Source organism: Pristiophorus japonicus, chromosome 27, assembly GCF_044704955.1.
Source record: "Pristiophorus japonicus isolate sPriJap1 chromosome 27, sPriJap1.hap1, whole genome shotgun sequence".
NCBI classification, from domain to species: Eukaryota; Metazoa; Chordata; class Chondrichthyes; family Pristiophoridae; genus Pristiophorus; species Pristiophorus japonicus.
The window spans coordinates 7,466,743-7,486,742 of record NC_092003.1 but is presented as its reverse complement, the minus strand read 5'-3'; the positions used below and the strand labels follow the sequence as shown (position 1 = coordinate 7,486,742).

At 59.4% G+C, this 20,000-nt stretch overlaps 1 protein-coding gene across 5 annotated transcripts in view; it reads left to right on the top strand.

Annotated features, from left to right (window-relative positions):
• LOC139239457 (vascular endothelial growth factor A-like) overlaps positions 1–19,964 on the top strand; it is a 53,687-nt gene extending 33,723 nt beyond the window's left edge. For 3 of the 5 annotated variants that reach the window (XM_070868216.1, XM_070868215.1, XM_070868218.1), the window contains exons 2-8: positions 4,638–4,680; positions 7,138–7,334; positions 8,637–8,710; positions 13,028–13,060; positions 15,058–15,185; positions 17,946–18,014; positions 19,826–19,957. In XM_070868216.1, the coding sequence (XP_070724317.1) occupies positions 4,638–4,680; positions 7,138–7,334; positions 8,637–8,710; positions 13,028–13,060; positions 15,058–15,185; positions 17,946–18,014; positions 19,826–19,944 (663 nt within the window). In that variant the 3' untranslated portion in view covers positions 19,945–19,957. Of the gene's footprint in view, positions 1–4,637; positions 4,681–7,137; positions 7,335–8,636; positions 8,711–13,027; positions 13,061–15,057; positions 15,186–17,945; positions 18,015–19,825 lie in introns of all 5 variants that reach the window. The other 2 variants (XM_070868217.1, XM_070868219.1) reach the window with 2 other exon arrangements.
• Positions 19,965–20,000: the final 36 nt, after the last annotated feature.

Here is a 20,000-nt window from a genome sequence, read left to right as displayed (position 1 = left end):
GTGTGTGTGGGGGGGGGTTTATACACTGTATTGGGGGTGTGTGTGTGTGTGGGGGGGGGGGTTTATACACTGTATTGGGGGTGTGTGTGTGTGTGGGGGGGGGGTTTATACACTGTATTGGGGGTGTGTGTGTGTGTGGGGGGGGGGTTTATACACTGTATTGGGGGTGTGTGTGTGTGTGGGGGGGGGGTTTATACACTGTATTGGGGGTGTGTGTGTGTGTGGGGGGGGGGGTTTATACACTGTATTGGGGGTGTGTGTGTGTGTGTGGGGGGGGGGTTTATACACTGTATTGGGGGGGTGTGTGTGTGTGTGTGTGTATGGGGGGGGGGGTTTATACACTGTATTGAGGGGTGTGTGTGTGTGTATGGGGGGGGGGTTTATACACTGTATTGGGGGTGTGTGTGTGTGTGTGTATGGGGGGGGTTTATACACTGTATTGGGTGTGTGTGTGTGTGTGGGGGGGGGGTTTATACACTGTATGGGGGTGTGTGTGTGTGTGTATGGGGGGGGGGGTTTATACACTGTATTGGGGGTGTGTGTGTGTGTGTGTATGGGGGGGGGTTTATACACTGTATTGGGGTGTGTGTGTGTGTGTGTGTGGGGGGGGGTTTATACACTGTATTGGGGGTGTGTGTGTGTGTGGGGGGGGGGGGTTTATACACTGTATTGGGGGTGTGTGTGTGTGTGGGGGGGGGGTTTATACACTGTTGGGGTGTGTGTGTGGGGGGGGGGGGGTTTATACACTGTGTTGGGTGTGTGTGTGTGTGTGTGTGTGTGGGGGGGGTGTTTATACACTGTGTTGGGTGTGTGTGTGTGTGGGGGGGGGGTTTATACACTGTGTTGGTGTGTGTGTGTGTGTGTGTGTGTGTGTGTGGGGGGGTGTTTATACACTGTGTTGGTGTGTGTGTGTGTGTGTGTGTGTGTGGGGGTGTTTATACACTGTTGGGGTGTGTGTGTGTGTGTGGGTGGGGGGGGTTATACACTGTGTTGGTGTGTGTGTGTGGGGGGGGTTGTTTATACACTGTGTTGGTGTGTGTGTGTGTGTGGGGGGGGGGGGTTTATACACTGTGTTGGTGTGTGTGTGTGTGTGGGGGGGGGGGGGGTTTATACACTGTGTTGGTGTGTGTGTGTGTGTGTGTGTGTGTGTGGGGGGGTGTTTATACACTGTGTTTGGTGTGTGTGTGTGTGTGTGTGTGTGTGGGGTGTTTATACACTGTTGGGGTGTGTGTGTGTGTGTGGGTGGGGGGGGTTTATACACTGTGTTGGTGTGTGTGTGTGTGGGGGGGGGTGTTTATACACTGTGTTGGTGTGTGTGTGTGTGTGGGGGGGGGGGGTTTATACACTGTGTTGGTGTGTGTGTGTGTGTGGGGGGGGGTTTATACACTGTTGGGGTGTGTGTGTGTGGGGGGGGTGTTTATACACTGTGTTGGTGTGTGTGTGTGTGTGTGTGTGTGGGGGGTGTTTATACACTGTTGGGGTGTGTGTGTGTGTGTGGGGGGGGGGGTTTATACACTGTTGGGGTGTGTGTGGGGGGGGGTGTTTATACACTGTGTTGGTGTGTGTGTGTGTGTGTGTGTGGGGGGGGGCGGTTTATACACTGTTGGGGTGTGTGTGTGTGGGGGGTGTTTATACACTGTGTTGGTGTGTGTGTGTGTGTGTGGGGGGGGGTTTATACACTGTTGGGGTGTGTGTGTGTGTGTGTGTGTGGGGGGGGGGGGTTTATACACTGTATTGGTGTGTGTGTGTGGGGGGGGGGTTTATACACTGTATTGGGGTGTGTGTGTGTGTGGGGGGGGGGGTTTATACACTGTTGGGGTGTGTGTGTGGGGGGGGGGATGTTTATACACTGTATTGGGGTGTGTGTGTGTGGGGGGAGGGGGGTTTATACACTGTGTTGGTGTGTGTGTGTGTGGGGGGGGGGGGTTTATACACTGTGTTGGTGTGTGTGTGTGTGGGGGGGGGGGGTGTTTATACACTGTTGGGGTGTGTGTGTGGGGGGGGGTGTTTATACACTGTGTTGGTGTGTGTGTGTGTGTGGGGGGTGTTTATACACTGTTGGGGTGTGTGTGTGTGTGTGGGGGGGGGGGGGTTTATACACTGTGTTTGTGTGTGTGTGTGTGGGGGGGGGGTTTATACACTGTTGGGGTGTGTGTGTGGGGGGGGGGTGTTTATACACTGTGTTGGTGTGTGTGTGTGTGTGTGGGGGGGGGGTTTATACACTGTTAGGGTGTGTGTGTGTGGGGGGTGTTTATACACTGTGTTGGTGTGTGTGTGTGTGTGTGTGTGGGGGGGGGGGGGTTTATACACTGTTGGGGTGTGTGTGTGGGGGGGAGATGTTTATACACTGTATTGGTGTGTGTGTGTGTGTGGGGGGGGGGGGGTTTATACACTGTTGGGGTGTGTGTGTGTGTGTGTGGGGGGGGGGTTTATACACTGTATTGGGGTGTGTGTGTGTGTGTGTGGTGGGGGTGTTTATACACTGTATTGGGGTGTGTGTGTGTGTGTGTGTGTGTGTGTGTGGGGGTTTATACACTGTGTTGGGGGGGTGTGTGGGTGGGCCACATTGTCCGCATTCCAGACACGAGACTCCCAAAGCAAGCGCTCTACTCGGAACTCCTTCACGGCAAACAAACCCAAGGTAGACAGAGGAAACGTTACAGGGACCACCCTCAAAGCCTCCCTGATAAAGTGCAACATCCCCACCGACACCTGGGAGTCCCTGGGCCAAAGACCAGTCCGCCCTAAGTGGAGGAAGTGCATCCGGGAGGGCGCTGAGCACCTCGAGTCTCGTCGCCGAGAGCGTGCAGAAACCAAGCGCAGGCAGCGGAAGGAGCGTGCGGCAAACCAGTCCCACCCTCCCCTTCCCTCAACCACTGTCTGTCCCTCCTGTGACAGGGACTGTGGTTCCCGTATTGGACTGTTCAGCCACCTAAGGACTCGTGTTAAGAGTGGAAGCAAGTCTTCCTCGATTGCGAGGGACTGCCTATGATGATGATGGCGGGGGGTATGTGGGGTTTATACACTGTACTGGGGCAGGTTTATGAGCCGCCTGTCTTGTGTAGACTGTCTGAGGGTCGATGTCGTTGCTCGTGTACGAAGGGTACAGCTTCGGAGGACGCTGTATTTCCCGTCAGACAATGCCGGGAATCGGATGTATTGACGGGCAGATAGCAAGAAAGACTTGCATTGATATAGCACCTGTCCCCCACCATCCCAAAGCACCTCACAGCCAATGAAGTACTTTTGGCGTGCAGTCACTGTTGTAATGTGGGAAACGCCAATTTGCGCACAGCAAGCTCCCACACACAGCAATGTGATAATGACCCAGATCATCTGTTTCAGTGATGTTGGTCGAGGGATAAATATTGGCCCCAGGACACCGGGGAGAACTCCCCCTGCTCTTCTTCAAGCAGCGTCATGGGATCTTTTACGTCCTCCTGAGAGGGCAGACCGGGCCTCGGTTTAACGTCTCATCCGATGATGATGAAAGTACGTCCCTATTGGAAAGGGAATTGTCTGATTTACCATCGAGGGGTGACCCTCTCTCAGTGGGGGAGAGGGTCAGGGGTCAGAGGGCGGGTGGCGGGGGGGGGGGGGTGGGGAAGAGCTTCTTGCCCATCAAGAGTTAGTTAAACAAGCCACAATGTGGCTGACCAGAACGGCCCAGACTTGATCCCCGGCCCGTGCGACGCGCGTGTGTGTGTACGGAGCGCGCCCTTTGTGTGAGTGGAACAGCTCTCTCGCCTCTGAGTCAGCAGGTTGTGGGTTCAAGTCCCACTCCTGGAGGAGCGCCGCACTGTCGGAGGGGCAGTACTGAAGGAGTGCCATACTGCGCTGTCGGAGGGGCAGTACTGAGGGAGTGCCGTACTGCGCTGTCGGAGGGGCAGTACTGAGGGAGTGCCGTACTGCGCTGTCGGAGGGGCAGTACTGAGGGAGTGCCACACTGTCGGAGGGGCAGTGCTGAGGGAGCACCGTACTCTGCTGTCGGAGGGGCAGTACTGAGGGAGCACCGTACTCCGCTGTCGGAGGGGCAGTACTGAGGGAGCACCGTACTCCGCTGTCGGAGGGGCAGTACTGAGGGAGCGCCACACTGTCGGAGGGGCAGTACTGAGGGAGCGACATGATCCGGGTCATTATCACATTGCTGTGTGTGGGAGCTTGCTGTGCGCAAATTGGCTGCCGCGTTTCCCACAATACAACAGCGACCACACTTCAGAAAAAGTACTTCATTGGCTGCAAAGCGCTTTGGGACGTCCGGTGGTCGTGAAAGGCGCTATATAAATACAAGTCTTTATTTCTTTCTCTCAAGTGGACTGAGCAGGTGGCGGGGAGGGGTTTGTGTTCATTCCGAGTCGGGCTGCTCCGAGGGGGAGATGGAGCAGTTCCAGGTGACTGCGTATCTCACTGACCCTCCTGGTCATTCAGCAATCGATTTGAGAATGGGGGTGCTGGGGTCGGAGGTCAGGCTGTGGTCAAGACCTCGAGCTCCGATGTGACTCTGGGTCCGACTTGGTCACCATCTCTCTTCAGCTCGCCGATGCTGGTTGTAACTTTCTCCAATAAGGTTTTTAGACGTCTGAAACAGCTCTCGGAATTCGACACGCCGAATTTTAACCTCTTCCTTTCCATTTTAGCCTTCAAACTATCCTCGGGAGGCCCAACAATTGTCGCATCAAGGTACGAGGCTGTAACTCTAACTGTAAACTTCAATTTTACTGCTCGCTCCCAGGGCAGGTACAGGGGGTTAGATACAGAGTAAAGCTCCCTCTACACTGTCCCATCAAACACTCCCAGGGCAGGTACAGGGGGTTAGATACAGAGTAAAGCTCCCTCTACACTGTCCCATCAAACACTCCCAGGGCAGGTACAGGGGGTTAGATACAGAGTAAAGCTCCCTCTACACTGTCCCATCAAACACTCTCAGGGCAGGTACAGCACGGGGTTAGATACAGAGTAAAGCTCCCTCTACACTGTCCCATCAAACACTCCCAGGGCAGGTACAGCACGGGGTTAGATACAGAGTAAAGCTCCCTCTACACTGTCCCATCAAACACACCCAGGGCAGGTACAGGGAGTTAGATACAGAGTAAAGCTCCCTCTACACTGTCCCATCAAACACTCCCAGGACAGGTACAGCACGGGGTTAGATACAGAGTAAAGCTCCCTCTACACTGTCCCATCAAACACTCCCAGGGCAGGTACAGCACGGGGTTAGATACAGAGTAAAGCTCTCTCTACACTGTCCCCATCAAACACTCCCAGGGCAGGTACAGCACGGGGTTAGATACAGAGTAAAGCTCCCTCTACACTGTCCCCATCAAACACTCCCAGGGCAGGTACAGGGGGTTAGATACAGAGTAAAGCTCCCTCTACACTGTCCCATCAAACACTCCCGGGGCAGGTACAGGGGGTTAGATACAGAGTGAAGCTCCCTCTACACTGTCCCATCACACACTCCCAGGGCAGGTACAGGGGGTTAGATACAGAGTAAAGCTCCCTCTACACTGTCCCCATCAAACACTCCCAGGGCAGGTACAGGGGGTTAGATACAGAGTAAAGCTCCCTCTACACTGTCCCATCACACACTTCCAGGGCAGGTACAGGGGGTTAGATACAGAGTAAAGCTCCCTCTACACTGTACCCATCAAACACTCCCAGGGCAGGTACAGGGGGTTAGATACAGAGTAAAGCTCCCTCTACACTGTCCCATCACACACTCCCAGGGCAGGTACAGGGGGTTAGATACAGAGTAAAGCTCCCTCTACACTGTCCCATCAAACACTCCCAGGGCAGGTACAGTATTGGGTTTATATATAGAATAACAGTGTGTGTGTGTGTGTGTCTGTCTCACAAGAATGTAAAGGTTTCAGAGGTGAGGGCTTGGGGGGAGGCGGAAGAGAGTGGGGTGGAGGGGGATTGTGGGATCGGGGGTTTGTGTGGTGGGGTGTTTGAGTGAGGGGGGGTGTTTGAGGGTGTGGGGGGTTGTGAGGGGGGGTGTTTGAGGGTGGGGGTGGGTGGGGGGGTTTGAGGGTGGGGGGGCTGTGAGGGGGGGGTTTGAGGGTGGGGGTGGGGTGGGGGGTGTTTGAGGGTGGGGATGGAGTGGGGGGGGTTGTGAGGGGGGGTGTTTGGGGGTGGGGTGGTGGGTGTTTGAGGGTGGGGGGGTGTTTGAGGGTGGGGGTGGGGTGGGGGGTGTTTGAGGGTGGGGGGGTGTTTGAGGGTGGGGGGGTTGTGAGGGGGGGTTTGATGGTGGGGGGGTTGTGAGGGGGGGGTTTGAGGGTGGGGGTGGGGTCGGGGGTGTTTGAAGGTGGGGGTGGGGTGGGAGGGGTTGTGAGGGGTGGGGGTGTTTGAGGGGTGGGGAGTGTTTGAGGGTGGGGGGTGTTTGAGGGGGGGTGGGTTGTGAGGGGGGGTGGGTTGTGAGGGGTGGGGGTGGGGTGGGGGGGTTTGAGGGTGGGGGGGGGTTCTGAGGGGTGGGGGGTGTTTGAGGGGGGGTGGGTTGTGAGGGGTGGGGGGGTTTGAGGGGGGTGGGTTGTGAGGGGGGGGTTTGAGGGTGGGGTGGGGTGGGGGGTGTTTGAGGGGGGGTGGGTTGTGAGGGGGGGGTTTGAGGGTGGGGTGGGGTGGGGGGGGTTTGAGGGTGGGGTGGGTTGTGAGGGGGGGGTTTGAGGGTGGGGGTGGGGTGGGGGGTGTTTGAGGGGGGGGGGTTTGTGAGGGGGGTTTTGAGGGTGGGGTGGGGGTGTTTGAGGGGGGTGGGTTGTGAGGGGGGGGTTTGAGGGTGGGGTGGGGTGGGGGGTGTTTGAGGGTGGGGTGGGTTGTGAGGGGGGGGTTTGAGGGGGGGGGTGTTTGAGGGGGGGGTTGTGAGGGGGGGGTTTGAGGGTGGGGGTGGGGTGGGGTGGGGGGGTGTTTGAGGGGGGGTGGGTTGTGAGGGGTGGGGGGGTTTGAGGGGGGTGGGTTGTGAGGGGGGGGTTTGAGGGTGGGGGTGGGGTGGGGTGGGGGTGTTTGGGGGGGGGGGGGGTTGTGAGGGGGGGGTTGGGGGGGGGGGGTGTTTGAGGGTGGGTGGGTTGTGAGGGGGGGTTGTGAGGGGGATGATTGTGTGAGGATTGTTCGCGGCACAGACTGAGCTGCCCTTTGCCCCCACAGCGGTGACCTGGATGGACGTGTACTGGCGCTCGGTGTGCCAGACCCGCGAGACTCTGGTGGCCATCAATAGCGAATACCCCAACGAGGTGGAGTTCATCTTTGTGCCGTCCTGTGTCCTGCTCACCCGCTGCTCCGGCTGCTGCAACGATGAGCAACTGCAGTGTGTCCCCACCGACACTGGCACTGTGCTCATGCAGGTAAAGCCCCCCCTCTCCCCCACCTTCACAAGAGCTGTGCCCCCCCACCCCCTTCGCAACACACCAGGGCAGTAAATCATCACCGAGACACAATCAAAGTCCACCAGACGACCCAAGGCGATTCACAGCCAATGAAGTACTTTTTTTGTCAGATGTGCTCACTGTTGTATTGTGGGAAACGCCAATTTGCGCACAGCAAGCTCCCACACACAGCAACGTGATAGTGACCCGGATCATCTGTTTTAGTGATGTTGGTTGAGGGATAAATATTGGCCCCAGGACACCGGGGAGAACTCCCCCTGCTCTTCTTCCAATAGTGGCCCCGGGATCTTTTACATCCACCCGAGAGGGCAGACGGGGCCTCGGTTTAATGTCTCATCTGAAAGATGGCAACTCCGACAGTGCGGCGCTCCCTCAGTACTGCCCGTCCGACAGTGCGGTGTTCCCTCAGTACTGCCCCTCCGACAGTGCGGCGCTCCCTCAGTACTGCCCCTCCGACAGTGCGGTGCGCCCTCAGTACTGCCCCTCCGACAGTGCGGCGCTCCCTCAGTACTGCCCCTCCGACAGTGCGGCGCTCCCTCAGTACTGCCCCTCCGACAGTGCGGCACTCTCTCAGCACTGCCCCTCCGACAGTGCGGCGCTCCCTCAGTACTGCCCCTCCGACAGTGCGGTGTTCCCTCAGTACTGCCCCTCCGACAGTGCGGGGCTCCCTCAGTACTGCCCCTCCAACACTGCGGGGCTCCCTCAGTCCTGCCCCTCCGACAGTGCAGCACTCCCTCAGTACTGCCCCTCTGACAGTGTGGCGCTCCCTCAGTACTGCCCCTCCGACAGTGCGGGGCTCCCTCAGCACCGCCCCTCTGACAGTGCAGCACTCCCTCAGCACCGCCCCTCCGACAGTGCGGGGCTCCCTCGGTACTGGACTGGGAATGTCGGCCTGGATTATGGGCTTGAGTCTCTGGAGTGGGACTCGAACCCACAACTTTCTGACTCTGAGTTCTACCCTGTGAGCCATGGCTGGCTGACTGGGTCTAAGAATCATGTGTCGTTTATTGCCAGTCCAGATATTCCCTCTTTTATTATATATTGTGTAATAACACAGCGTGTTGTTGGGTATCACACAGCTGTATTTATTGGTAAGACACGGTGTGTTATTCTATAACCATGCAGAGGGTGATGACATGGTGCAGGTCTCTGGGAATGTCCCTCGGTCCCAAATTCTTGCCTGCTTCTCCCGAGCGTTTGACTTTAAGTGTCTGGTTGTGCAGCCGCTGATTAAATGTGTTCCATTTTCTCCCTTTGCAGATTTTAAAAGTGAAACATCAAACTACGGACTTGGTAGAAATGTCCTTTACACAGCACAGACGCTGTGAGTGCAGGTAAGACCCAAATATCGAGGCCCGAACCCCAGGCCCAGGGTCTGTCCCCTTCCCTCCCCTAACGCCAGGCCCGGTCTGTGTCCGTCCCCTAACCCCAGGCCCGGTCTGTGTCCGTCCCCTAACCCCAGGCCCGGTCTGTGTCCCTCCCCTAACCCCAGGCCCTATCTGTGTCTCTCCCCTAACCCCGGGCCCTATCTGTGTCTCTCCCCTAACCCCAGGCCCAGTCTGTGTCTCTCCCCTAACCCCAGGCCCGGTCTGTGTCCCTCCCCTAACCCCAGGCCCGGTCTGTGTCTCTCCCCTAACCCCAGGCCCGGTCTGTGTCTCTCCCCTAACCCCAGGCCCGGTCTGTGTCTCTCCCCTAACCCCAGGCCCGGTCTGTGTCTCTCCCCTAACCCCAGGCCCGGTCTGTGTCTCTCCCCTAACCCCAGGCCCGGTCTGTGTCTCTCCCCTAACCCCAGGCCCGGTCTGTGTCCCTCCCCTAACCCCAGGCCCAGTCTATGTTTTTCCCCTAACCCCAGGCCCGGTCTGTGTCCCTCCCCTAACCCCAGGCCCGGTCTGTGTGTCTCCCCTAACCCCAGGCCCAACCTGTGTCTCTCCCCGAACCCCAGGCCCTGTCTGTGTCCGTCCCCTAACCCCAGGCCCGGTCTGTGTCTCTCCCCTAACCCCAGGCCCGGTCTGTGTCTCCCCTAACCCCAGGCCCAGGGTCTGTCCCCGTCCCTCCCCTAACCCCAGGCCCGGTCTGTGTCCGTCCCCGAACCCCAGGCCCGGTCTGTGTCTCTCCCCTAACCCCAGGCCCGGTCTGTGTCTCTCCCCTAACCCCAGGCCCGGTCTGTGTCCCTCCCCTAACCCCAGGCCCGGTCTGTGTCTCTCCCCTAACCCCAGGGTCTGTCTGTGTCTCTCCCCCAACCCCAGGGTCTGTATGTGTCTCTCCCCTAACCCCAGGCCCGGTCTGTGTCTCTCCCCCAACCCCAGGCCCGGTATGTGTCTCTCCCCCAACCCCAGGGTCTGTCCCACCCTCTAACCCCAGGTGCTGTCAGTGTCTCTCCCCCAACCCCAGGCCCTGTCTGTGTCTCTCCCCTAACCCCAGGCCCAGTCTGTGTCTCTCCCATAACCCCAGGCCCAGTCTGTGTCTCTCCCCTAACCCCAGGCCCAGTCTATGTCTCTTCCCGAACCCCAGGCCCTATCTGTGTCTCTCCCCTAACCCCAGGCCCAGTCTATGTCTCTTCCCTAACCCCAGGCCCGGTCTGTGTCTCTCCCCTAACCCCAGGCCCGGTCTGTGTCTCTCCCCTAACCCCAGGCCCAGTCTATGTCTCTTCCCTAACCCCAGGCCCTGTCTATGTCTCTTCCCGAAACCCAGGCCCTGTCTGTATCTCCCCCCCTTACCCCAGGCCCAGTCTGTGTGTCTCCCCTAACCCCAGGCCCAGTCTATGTCTCTCCCCTAACCCCAGGCGCAGTCTGTGTCTCTCCCCTAACCCCAGGCCCGGTCTGTGTCTCTCCCCTAACCCCAGGCCCGGTCTGTGTCTCTCCCCTAACCCCAGGCCCGGTCTGTGTGTCTCCCCTAACCCCAGGCCCGGTCTGTGTCTCTCCCCTAACCCCAGGCCCGGTCTGTGTCTCTCCCCTAACCCCAGGCCCGGTCTGTGTGTCTCCCCTAACCCCAGGCCCGGTCTGTGTCTCTCCCCTAACCCTATGGCCGGTCTGTGTGTCTCCCCTAACCCCAGGCCCAGTCTGTGTCTCTCCCCTAACCCCAGGCCCGGTCTGTGTCTCTCCCCTAACCCCAAGCCCGGTCTGTGTCCCACCCTCTAACCCCAGGCCCGGTCTGTGTCTCTCCCCTAACCCCAGGGCCGGTCTGTGTCTCTCCCCTAACCCCAGGCCCGGTCTGTGTCTCTCCCCTAACCCCAGGCCCGGTCTGTGTCTCTCTCCTAACCCCAGGGTCTGTCTGTGTCTCTCCCCTAACCCCAGGCCCGGTCTGTGTCTCTCCCCTAACCCCAGGCCCGGTCTGTGTCTCTCCCCTAACCCCAGGCCCAGTCTCTTGGGTGGAGCCCGGACTCCAGCAAGCGTTGGGAGGGGAAGGGGTGTGGGGGAGGAAGAGGGGAGTGGGGGAAAGGGGGACAAACATGACGTGGTGTTGGCAGGAGGTGTGACCAGGGTCCCTGCCGCTCGCCAATCGGGCCCAACGGTGGCAGGTGTGACCCGGGCTGTTTGCATCAAGCGAGAGCTGGATTATTCTCCACCCCCCCCTCCCCGGTCCTCGGCACTGAGCCCAGCTGCTCGAGGCACAATCTCCCTTGGCCTTGTGCACACTCAGCAGGCTGAGGCCGGCAGAAGGGGAACTCTGAGCCATTGCTTCTGGATCTGGTTTCCTGCCTGTTTCGGGCCCCTCGCGCGTGACTCTCGGGGCCTTTTCCCATCGCCCGTGTAACCTCCTCCACTCCCACAGCTTGTCAACCCACTCCTCGCAAGCCCCCTGTTATCAACTTTAATGTAATAAAACCTCGCAGGGCACTTCACGGGAGCCGAAGTCAGACAAGAATTTGACACCAAGCCGCATAAGGAGATATTCGGGACAGGTGAACTCAAGCTTGGTTAAAAAGAAAAGACTTGCGTTTATATGGCGCCTTTCCCGACCACCGGACGTCTCAAAACGCTTTAGGGGAAGGCAAATGGCATGTTGGCCTTCATAGCGAGAGGATTTGAGTATAGGAGCAGGGAGATCTTACTGCAGTTGTACAGGGCCTTGGTGAGGCCTCACCTGGAGTATTGTGTTCAGTTTTGGTCTCCTAACCTGAGGAAGGACATTCTTGCTATTGAGGGAGTGCAGCGAAGGTTCACCAGACTGATTCCCGGGATGGCTGGACTGACATATGAAGAAAGACTGGATCGACTAGGCCTGTATTCACTGGAGTTTAGAAGAATGAGAGGGGTTCTCACAGAAACATAAAATTCTGACAGGACTGGACAGGTTAGATGCAGGAAGAATGTTCCCGATGTTGGGAAAGTCCAGAGCCAGGGGACACAGTCTAAGGATAAGGGGTGAGCCATTTAGGACCGAGATGAGGAGAAACTTCTTCACTCAGAGAATTGTGAACCTGTGGAATTCTCTACCACAGAAAGTTGTTGAGGCCAGTTCGTTAGATATATTCAAAAGGGAGTTAGATGTGGCCCTTACGGCTAAAGGGATCAAGCGGTATGGAGAGAAAGCAGGAATGGGGTACTGAGGTGAATGATCAGCCATGATCATATTGAATGGTGGTGCAGGCTCGAAGGGCCGAATGGCCTACTCCTGCACCTATTTTCTTTGTTTACAGCCAATGAAGTACTTTTGGAGTGTAGTCACTGTTGTAATGTGGGAAACGCAGCAGCCAATTTGCGCACAGCAAGCTCCCACAAACAGCAATGTGATAATGACCCAGATCGTCTGTTTTAGTGATGTTGATTGAGGGCTAAATATTGGCCCCAGGACACCGGGGAGAACTTCCCCTGCTCTTCTTCCAATAGTGCCATGGGATCTTTTACGTCCGCCTGAGAGACAGAGCCTTGGTTTAACGTCTCATCTGAAAGGCGCCCCTCCAACAGTGTGGCGCTCCCTCAGTATTGCCCCTCCGACAGTGCGGCGCTCCCTCAGTACTGCCCCTCCGACAGTGCGGTGCTCCCTCAGTACCGCCCCTCCGACAGTGCGGCGCTCCCTCAGTACCGCCCCTCCGACAGTGCGGCGCTCCCTCAGTACTGCCCCTCCGACAGTGCGGCGCTCCCTCAGTACTGCCCCTCCGACAGTGCGGGGCTCCCTCAGTACTGCCCCTCCGACAGTGCGGCGCTCCCTCAGTACTGCCCCTCCGACAGTGCGGGGCTCCCTCAGTACCACGCTGGGAGTGTGTCGGCCTGGAGTTTTGTGCTCCAGACCCTGGAGTGGGACTCGAACCCACAACCTGCTGACTCAGAGCAGGAGTGTGCTGCCCACTGAGCCACAGCTGACACCTTACAGGTCGGTTTTACGGAGTATCTTGAAGGAGCAGAGAGAGGCGGAGAGGTTTAGGGAGGGAGTTCCAGAGCTTGGGGCCCAGGCAGCTGCAGACTCGGTCGCCAATGATGGAGCGATGGAAATCGGAGGATGAGCAAGTGGGCAGAATTGGAGGACGCAGAGATCTGGGACCAGTGAAATTAACCCCTTCCCACCCCAGCAAGGGGTCGAGAGAGGGGGCAATCAGATTACCCCAGATTCTCGTAGTGTCGCTGGGGTACGGTTGTACCCTGTCGCAGGGCTGGGCCCTCACACGCTGCTTAGGCCTCAGCCTAAACATGTCTCTCTCTTTCCCTTTTTAGACCAAAGAAAGATGTAAAAGAGGTCCCAGCAAGGTAAGGCCACGGATTTTATATTGTCATTATTGTGCTGTGCGCTGGGAAGTGGAAGAAAAGGAGGCTCCCATTTCTATAGCGCCTTTCCTCATCTCGGGACGTCCCAGAGCGCTTTACAGCCAATGAAGCACTTTTGAGTGTGGTCACTGTTGTAATGTGGGAAACACGGCAGTCAATTTGCGCACAGCAAGCTCCCACACACAGCAATGTGATAATGACCGGATAAATCTGTTTTAAGTGATGTTGGTTGAGGGATAAATATTGGTCCCAGGACACCGGGGAGAACTCCCCCTGCTCCTCTTCCAATAGTGGCCGTGGGATCTTTTACATCCACCCGAGAGAGCAGATGGGGCCTCGGTTTAACGTCTTGTCTGCAAGACGGCACCTCCGACAGTGCGGCGCTCCCTCAGTACTGCCCCTCCGACAGTGCGCCGCTCCCTCAGTACTGCCCCTCCGACAGTGTGGCGCTCTCTCAGTACTGCCCCTCCGACTGTGCGGCGCTCCCTCAGTACTGCCCCTCCGACAGTGCGGCGCTCCCTCAGTACTGCCCCTCCGACAGTGCGGCGCTCCCTCAGTACTGCACTGGAGTGTCAGCCTAGATTTTATGCTCAAGTCTCTGGAGTGGGGATCGAACTCACAACCTTCTGTGATTTTATTTTTTGTGCCCATTATGGTGAAGGCAGGTACAGGGGGTTAGATACAGAGTAAAGCTCCCTCTACACTGTCCCATCAAACACACCCAGGGCAGGTACAGCACGGGGTTAGATACAGAGTAAAGCTCCCTCTACACTGTCCCATCAAACACTCCCAGGGCAGGTACAGCACGGGGTTAGATACAGAGTAAAGCTCCCTCTACACTGTCCCATCAAACACTCCCAGGGCAGGTACAGGGGGTTAGATACAGAGTAAAGCTCCCTCTACACTGTCCCATCAAACACTCCCAGGGCAGGTACAGCACGGGGTTAGATACAGAGTAAAACTCCCTCTACACTGTCCCCATCAAACACTCCCAGGGCAGGTACAGCACGGGGTTAGATACAGAGTAAAGCTCCCTCTACACTGTCCCATCAAACACTCCCAGGGCAGGTACAGGGGGTTAGATACAGAGTAAAGCTCCCTCTACACTGTCCCATCAAACACTCCCAGGGCAGGTCCAGGGGGTTAGATACAGAGTAAAGCTCCCTCTACACTGTCCCATCAAACACTCCCAGGGCAGGTCCAGGGGGTTAGATACAGAGTAAAGCTCCCTCTACACTGTCCCATCAAACACTCCCAGGGCAGGTACAGGGGGTTAGATACAGAGTAAAGCTCCCTCTACACTGTCCCATCAAACACTCCCAGGGCAGGTACAGCACGGGGTTAGATACAGAGTAAAGCTCCCTCTACACTGTCCCATCAAACACTCCCAGGGCAGGTACAGGGGGTTAGATACAGAGTAAAGCTCCCTCTACACTGTCCCATCACACACTCCCAGGGCAGGTACAGGGGGTTAGATATAGAGTAAAGCTCTCTCTACACTGTCCCATCAAACACTCCCAGGGCAGGTACAGGGGGTTAAATACAGAGTAAAGCTCCCTCTACACTGTCCCATCAAACACTCCCAGGGCATGTACAGTTGCGGTGAGGTATTGTTGGTCCTTTTTGCTCCCAATTCAGCCAGGGATGGATGGTGGGAAGCAGAAGGATGCACGGCAGGCAATGTTTCCCAGTCCAGCCGCTGACCCGGCCTACCTCGCATAGGCCTCAGATGGAGCCTGGGCCTTTGCTGCTGTGTGTGTCTGTGTGTGGGCAGGGCTGAGTCCCACACCGGGTGTGTCGTTTCGCCCCTCGAGCCCGTGCCGGCCAATCTCCATCCTTGATTCTCACTGGCAGTGGGCCATTCCGCCACCTTTCTCTCTGTTTGGCGGCTGGCCCAGAATAGGTTGCGCTCTAACTCCTGGTTTGCACCTCTCCGCTCGCTCTCTCTCTCTCTCTCTCTTTTTGTTCTCTTTCTGCAGAAACCACTCGCCACCAACCTGTATGGGCCAGCCCGGCCGGCAGGAGAGCCAGGGTTGTCGGCTCTCTCCACTGCTCCCCTCCGTACTGCTCCACGCACAGCCAGCTGGGCTGGGCTGGCACCCACAGGGTGAGCCGCGTTCCCTCCCCCATCTCCCCGACCCCCCTCTCTCCCCGACCCCCCTCTCCCCTCTCTCCCCGACCCCCTCTCCCCTCTCTCCCCGACCCTCTCTCCCCGACCCCCTCTCCCCTCTCTCCCCGACCTCCTCTCCCCTCTCTCCCCGACCCTCTCTCCCCGACCCCCTCTCCCCTCTCTCCCCGACCCCCTCTCCCCTCTCTCCCCGACCCCCCTCTCCCCTCTCTCCCCGACCCCCTCTCCCCTCTCTCCCCGACCCTCTCTCCCCGACCCCCTCTCCCCTCTCTCCCCGACCCCCTCTCCCCTCTCTCCCCGACCCCCTCTCCCCTCTCTCCCCGACCCCCTCTCCCCTCTCTCCCCGACCTCCTCTCCCCTCTCTCCCCGACCCCCCTCTCCCCTCTCTCCCCGACCCCCCTCTCCCCTCTCTCCCCGACCCCCTCTCCCCTCTCTCCCCGACCCCCTCTCCCCTCTCTCCCCGACCCCCTCTCCCCTCTCTCCCCTCTCTCCCCTCTCTCCCCGACCCCCTCTCCCCTCTCTCCCCGACCCTCTCTCCCCTCTCTCCCCGACCCCTCTCCCCTCTCCCCCTCTCTCCCCTCTCTCCCCGACCCCCTCTCCCCTCTCTCCCCGACCTCCTCTCCCCTCTCTCCCCGACCCCCTCTCCCCTCTCTCCCCGACCCCCTCTCCCCTCTCTCCCCGACCTCCTCTCCCCTCTCTCCCCGACCCCCTCTCCCCTCTCTCCCCGACCCCCTCTCCCCTCTCTCCCCGACCCTCTCTCCCCTCTCTCCCCGACCCCCTCTCCCCTCTCCCCCCTCTCCCCTCTCTCCCCGACCCCCCTCTCCCCTCTCTCCCCGACCCTCTCTCCCCTCTCTCCCCCACCCCCCCCTCTCCCCTCTCTCCCTCTCTCCCCTCTCCCCTCTCTCCCCTCTCTCCCTCTCTCCCCTCTCTCCCCTCTCTCCCCGACCCCCTCTCCCCTCTCTCCCCGACCCTCTCTCCCCTCTCTCCCCCTCTCTCCCCTCTCTCCCCTCTCTCCCCTCTCTCCCCGACCCCCTCTCCCCTCTCTCCCCTCTCTCCCCGACCCTCTCTCCCCTCTCTCCCCTCTCTCCCCTCTCTCCCCGACCTCCTCTCCCCTCTCTCCCCGACTCCTCTCCCCTCTCTCCCCTCTCTCCCTCTCTCCCCGACCCCCTCTCCCCTCTCTCCCCGACTCCCTCTCCCCTCTCTCCCCTCTCTCCCCTCTCTCCCCGACTCCCTCTCCCCTCTCTCCCCGACCCCCTCTCCCCTCTCTCCCCGACTCCCTCTCCCTCTCTCCCCTCTCTCCCCGACCCTCTCTCCCCTCTCTCCCCTCTCTCCCCTCTCTCCCCTCTCTCCCCGACCCCCTCTCCCCTCTCTCCCCTCTCTCCCCGACCCTCTCTCCCCTCTCTCCCCGACCCTCTCTCCCCTCTCTCCCCGACCCCCTCTCCCCTCTCTCCCCGACCCCCTCTCCCCTCTCTCCCCGACTCCCTCTCCCCTCTCTCCCCGACTCCCTCTCCCCTCTCTCCCCGACCCCCTCTCCCCTCTCTCCCCGACCCCCTCTCCCCTCTCTCCCCGACCCCCTCTCCCCTCTCTCCCCGACCCCCTCTCCCCTCTCTCCCCGACCCCCTCTCCCCCCTCTCCCCCCGACCCCCTCTCCCTCTCTCTCCCCTCTCTCCCCGACCCTCTCTCCCCTCTCTCCCCGACCCCCTCTCCCCTCTCTCCCCAACCCTCTCTCCCCTCTCTCCCCTCTCTCCCCTCTCTCCCCGACCCCCTCTCCCCTCTCTCCCGACACCCTCTCCCCTCTCTCCCCGACCCCCTCTCCTCTCCCCTCCCCGACCCCCTCTCCCCCCTCCTCCCCCTATCCTCCTCCGTCCCGCCTTCACTTTCCTCTTCCCTCCTCCCTGCCTCCCATCCAACCTTCTCCTGTCATTCTATCCTCCTTCCATCCCCTCCACATTTCCCCTCCCCTCTCTCTCTCTCTCTCTCTCTTTCACTCTCTCTCTAACCCAGGGGGTCACTGGGCAGTGATCGGGAGCAGGAACCCTGGCTGATTCTCCCTTTAAAAGACTTGCATTTATATACCGCCTATCACGACCTTGGGACGTCTAAGCGCTTTTCCGCCAATGAGGCACTTTTGGAGTGTCGTCACTGTTGTAATGTGGGAAACACGGCAGGAAGCTTCCACACACAGCAATGTGATAATGATCAGATCCGTTATCGGGTGAGGGACAAATATTGGCCAGGACACCGGGGAGAATTCCCCTGCACTCTGGTCGATGGCCCAGCAGGGAGAGGCATGACTCGATGTAGTGCCGAGGTCAGCGAGTTAATTTTAGCCTCGGTCCCACACTAGGCCCGGGATGGAGCCTGGGCCTTTACTGCTCTGTGTGGGGGACTCAGTGCCTCACTGCGGGCACTATGTCTGCCCACGAGCTCCAGGGTGACCTACAGCTATCACCAAATCTAAACACAATACTGTTGGCGTACATTCCCAGACCGCTGATTCAAGCATTGCATTCTGATTTCTGATCCCAGGTATCGGGGCTTGGGATATCAGACCCCACTCCCGCTCCGATCCCGGTATCGGGGCTTGGGATATCAGACCCCGCTCCCGCTCCGATCCCGGTATCGGGGCTTGGGATATCGGACACTGCTCCCGCTCCGATCCCGGTATCGGGGCTTGGGATATCCGGACGCCCCTCTGGGACCAATCCAGATGCTGTAGTTTGTGTATTTTTCTTGCAGACCAGAGCGGCCCCAGCAACAGACTGAGAGAGGACGCAGGAAAAAGCCAAGCAAAGCCCCCACTCACCCGTACGTGTGTCTGTACCTGGCCCAAAATATCCACCTGCACCCCTCCCCCCCTTCCCTCCCTCCCTCCCCTCTCCCCCTCTCCCCCTACCTTCCCAACCCCCTCCCTTCCCCTCTCTCCCCTCCCTTCCCCCCCTCTCCCCTCTCCCCATCCCCCTCTCCCCATCCCCCTCTCCCCATCCCCCTCTCCCCATCCCCCCTCTCCCTCACCCCATCCCCCCTCTCCCCATCCCCCCTCCCCCCTCTCCCCATCCCTCCTCTCCCCTCTCCCCATCCCTCCTCTCCCCTCTCCCCATCCCTCCTCTCCCCTCTCCCCATCCCTCCTCTCCCCTCTCCCCATCCCTCCTCTCCCCTCTCCCATCCCCCTCTCCCTCTCCCCATCCCCCTCTCCCCTCTCCCCATCCCCCCTCTCCCCTCCCCATCCCCCCTCTCCCCTCTCCCCATCCCCCTCTCCCCTCTCCCCATCCCCCCTCTCCCCTCTCCCCATCCCCCCTCTCCCCTCTCCCCATCCCCCTCTCCCCTCTCCCCATCCCCCCTCTCCCCTCTCCCCATCCCCCTCTCCCCTCTCCCCATCCCCCCCTCTCCCCATTCCCCCCCCCTCTCCCCCTCTCCCATACCCATTGACCATTTATTTCGCCAGTCACATCAGTGACAGAATGCCATCTTTCCAGGGTTGTGGCCCAGTCTGTGGTGAGCGGGGCTAATGGTGGAGTTTATGCTTGGCTGGGTGTGTGCTGGTGTTTCTCTCCCGCTCCCTCTCTCTCTTTCCCACTCCCCAGCTCTCGGTGACTAACAGACTCTCCAATATTCTATGACGTGTTCACTTTTGTTCCTGAAATGTTTTGTGTTTATTGAATCCTGTTCAAAGGCTAGGTCTCATTGGATAAACGCTGGGACTGAGCCCCGCCCCCCACACACACACACAGCAGGAATGGCCCAGACTCCAGCCCCGGCTGGTGCCTCACTCGCTGTATGTGGAGATTGTGATGCTACCCCCAGTCGACCAGCCCATCGACCCTCACTTGATCGAGATTCCCCCACCCGTTGTGTGAAGAAGTGTTTCCTGACATCACCCCCCTGGACGGCCTGGCTCTAATTTTAAGGTTATGTCTCCTTGTTCTGGACTCTCGTTAAATATACCCAGATTGTGCCCACACGGGGTTAATCCTCCCATTTCATTCACAAATCCGGGTTATGGAAACCGCCCACCCCACCCCCCCCTTCCCTCCTGTGTCTGCGGCCCGAATGGAACAGGCCCACCATTGCTCATCGCATCTAGTCGGATCAACCATCTCACCAGATGGGGGTGCAAGGGTCCAACCATCTCACTAGGGGGGCAGGGGGCAACAGAGGGGGTGCAGGGGGCAAACCATCGCACCAGACTGGGGTGCAGGGAGCAAGCCATCTCACCGGAGGGGGGGGGTGCAGGGGACAAACCATCTCACTGGAGGGGGGTGCAGGGGGCAAACCATCTCACCGGAGGGGGTGCAAGGGGCAAACCATCTCACCGGAGGGGGTGCAGGGGGCAAACCATCTCACCGGAGGGGGTGCAAGGGGGAAACCATCTCACCGGAGGGGGTGCAAGGGGGAAACCATCTCACCGGAGGGCGGGGACCCGACCATCACACCAAGCGGTGGGAGGGAATCGGTTGAGTCCAGTGTCCCAGTCGGCTGTCCGTCTCCCTCCTCACTGCACGGCCCGGCTTCCCAATGAGAACTTGAGCAAACGTGTCCGCTCTCGGCATCGCGCGGTGTGGAGTCCGCTGCCTCACCTCTTTCTCCCCCCCCCCCCCCCTCTCTCTGCCTTTGTACAGGAGTCGCTGCAGCCCCTGCTCTCACCGGAAGCGGCACAGCTTCGAGCAGAACCCGCAGACCTGCGAGTGCAAGTGCCGGCTGTCCCACCGTAAGTGCCGGGACAAAGGGCAGGAGTTAAACGAGCACGCCTGCAGGTGAGTGTGCGGTAATGGGCGGGGCGTCACGGCGAGGGGG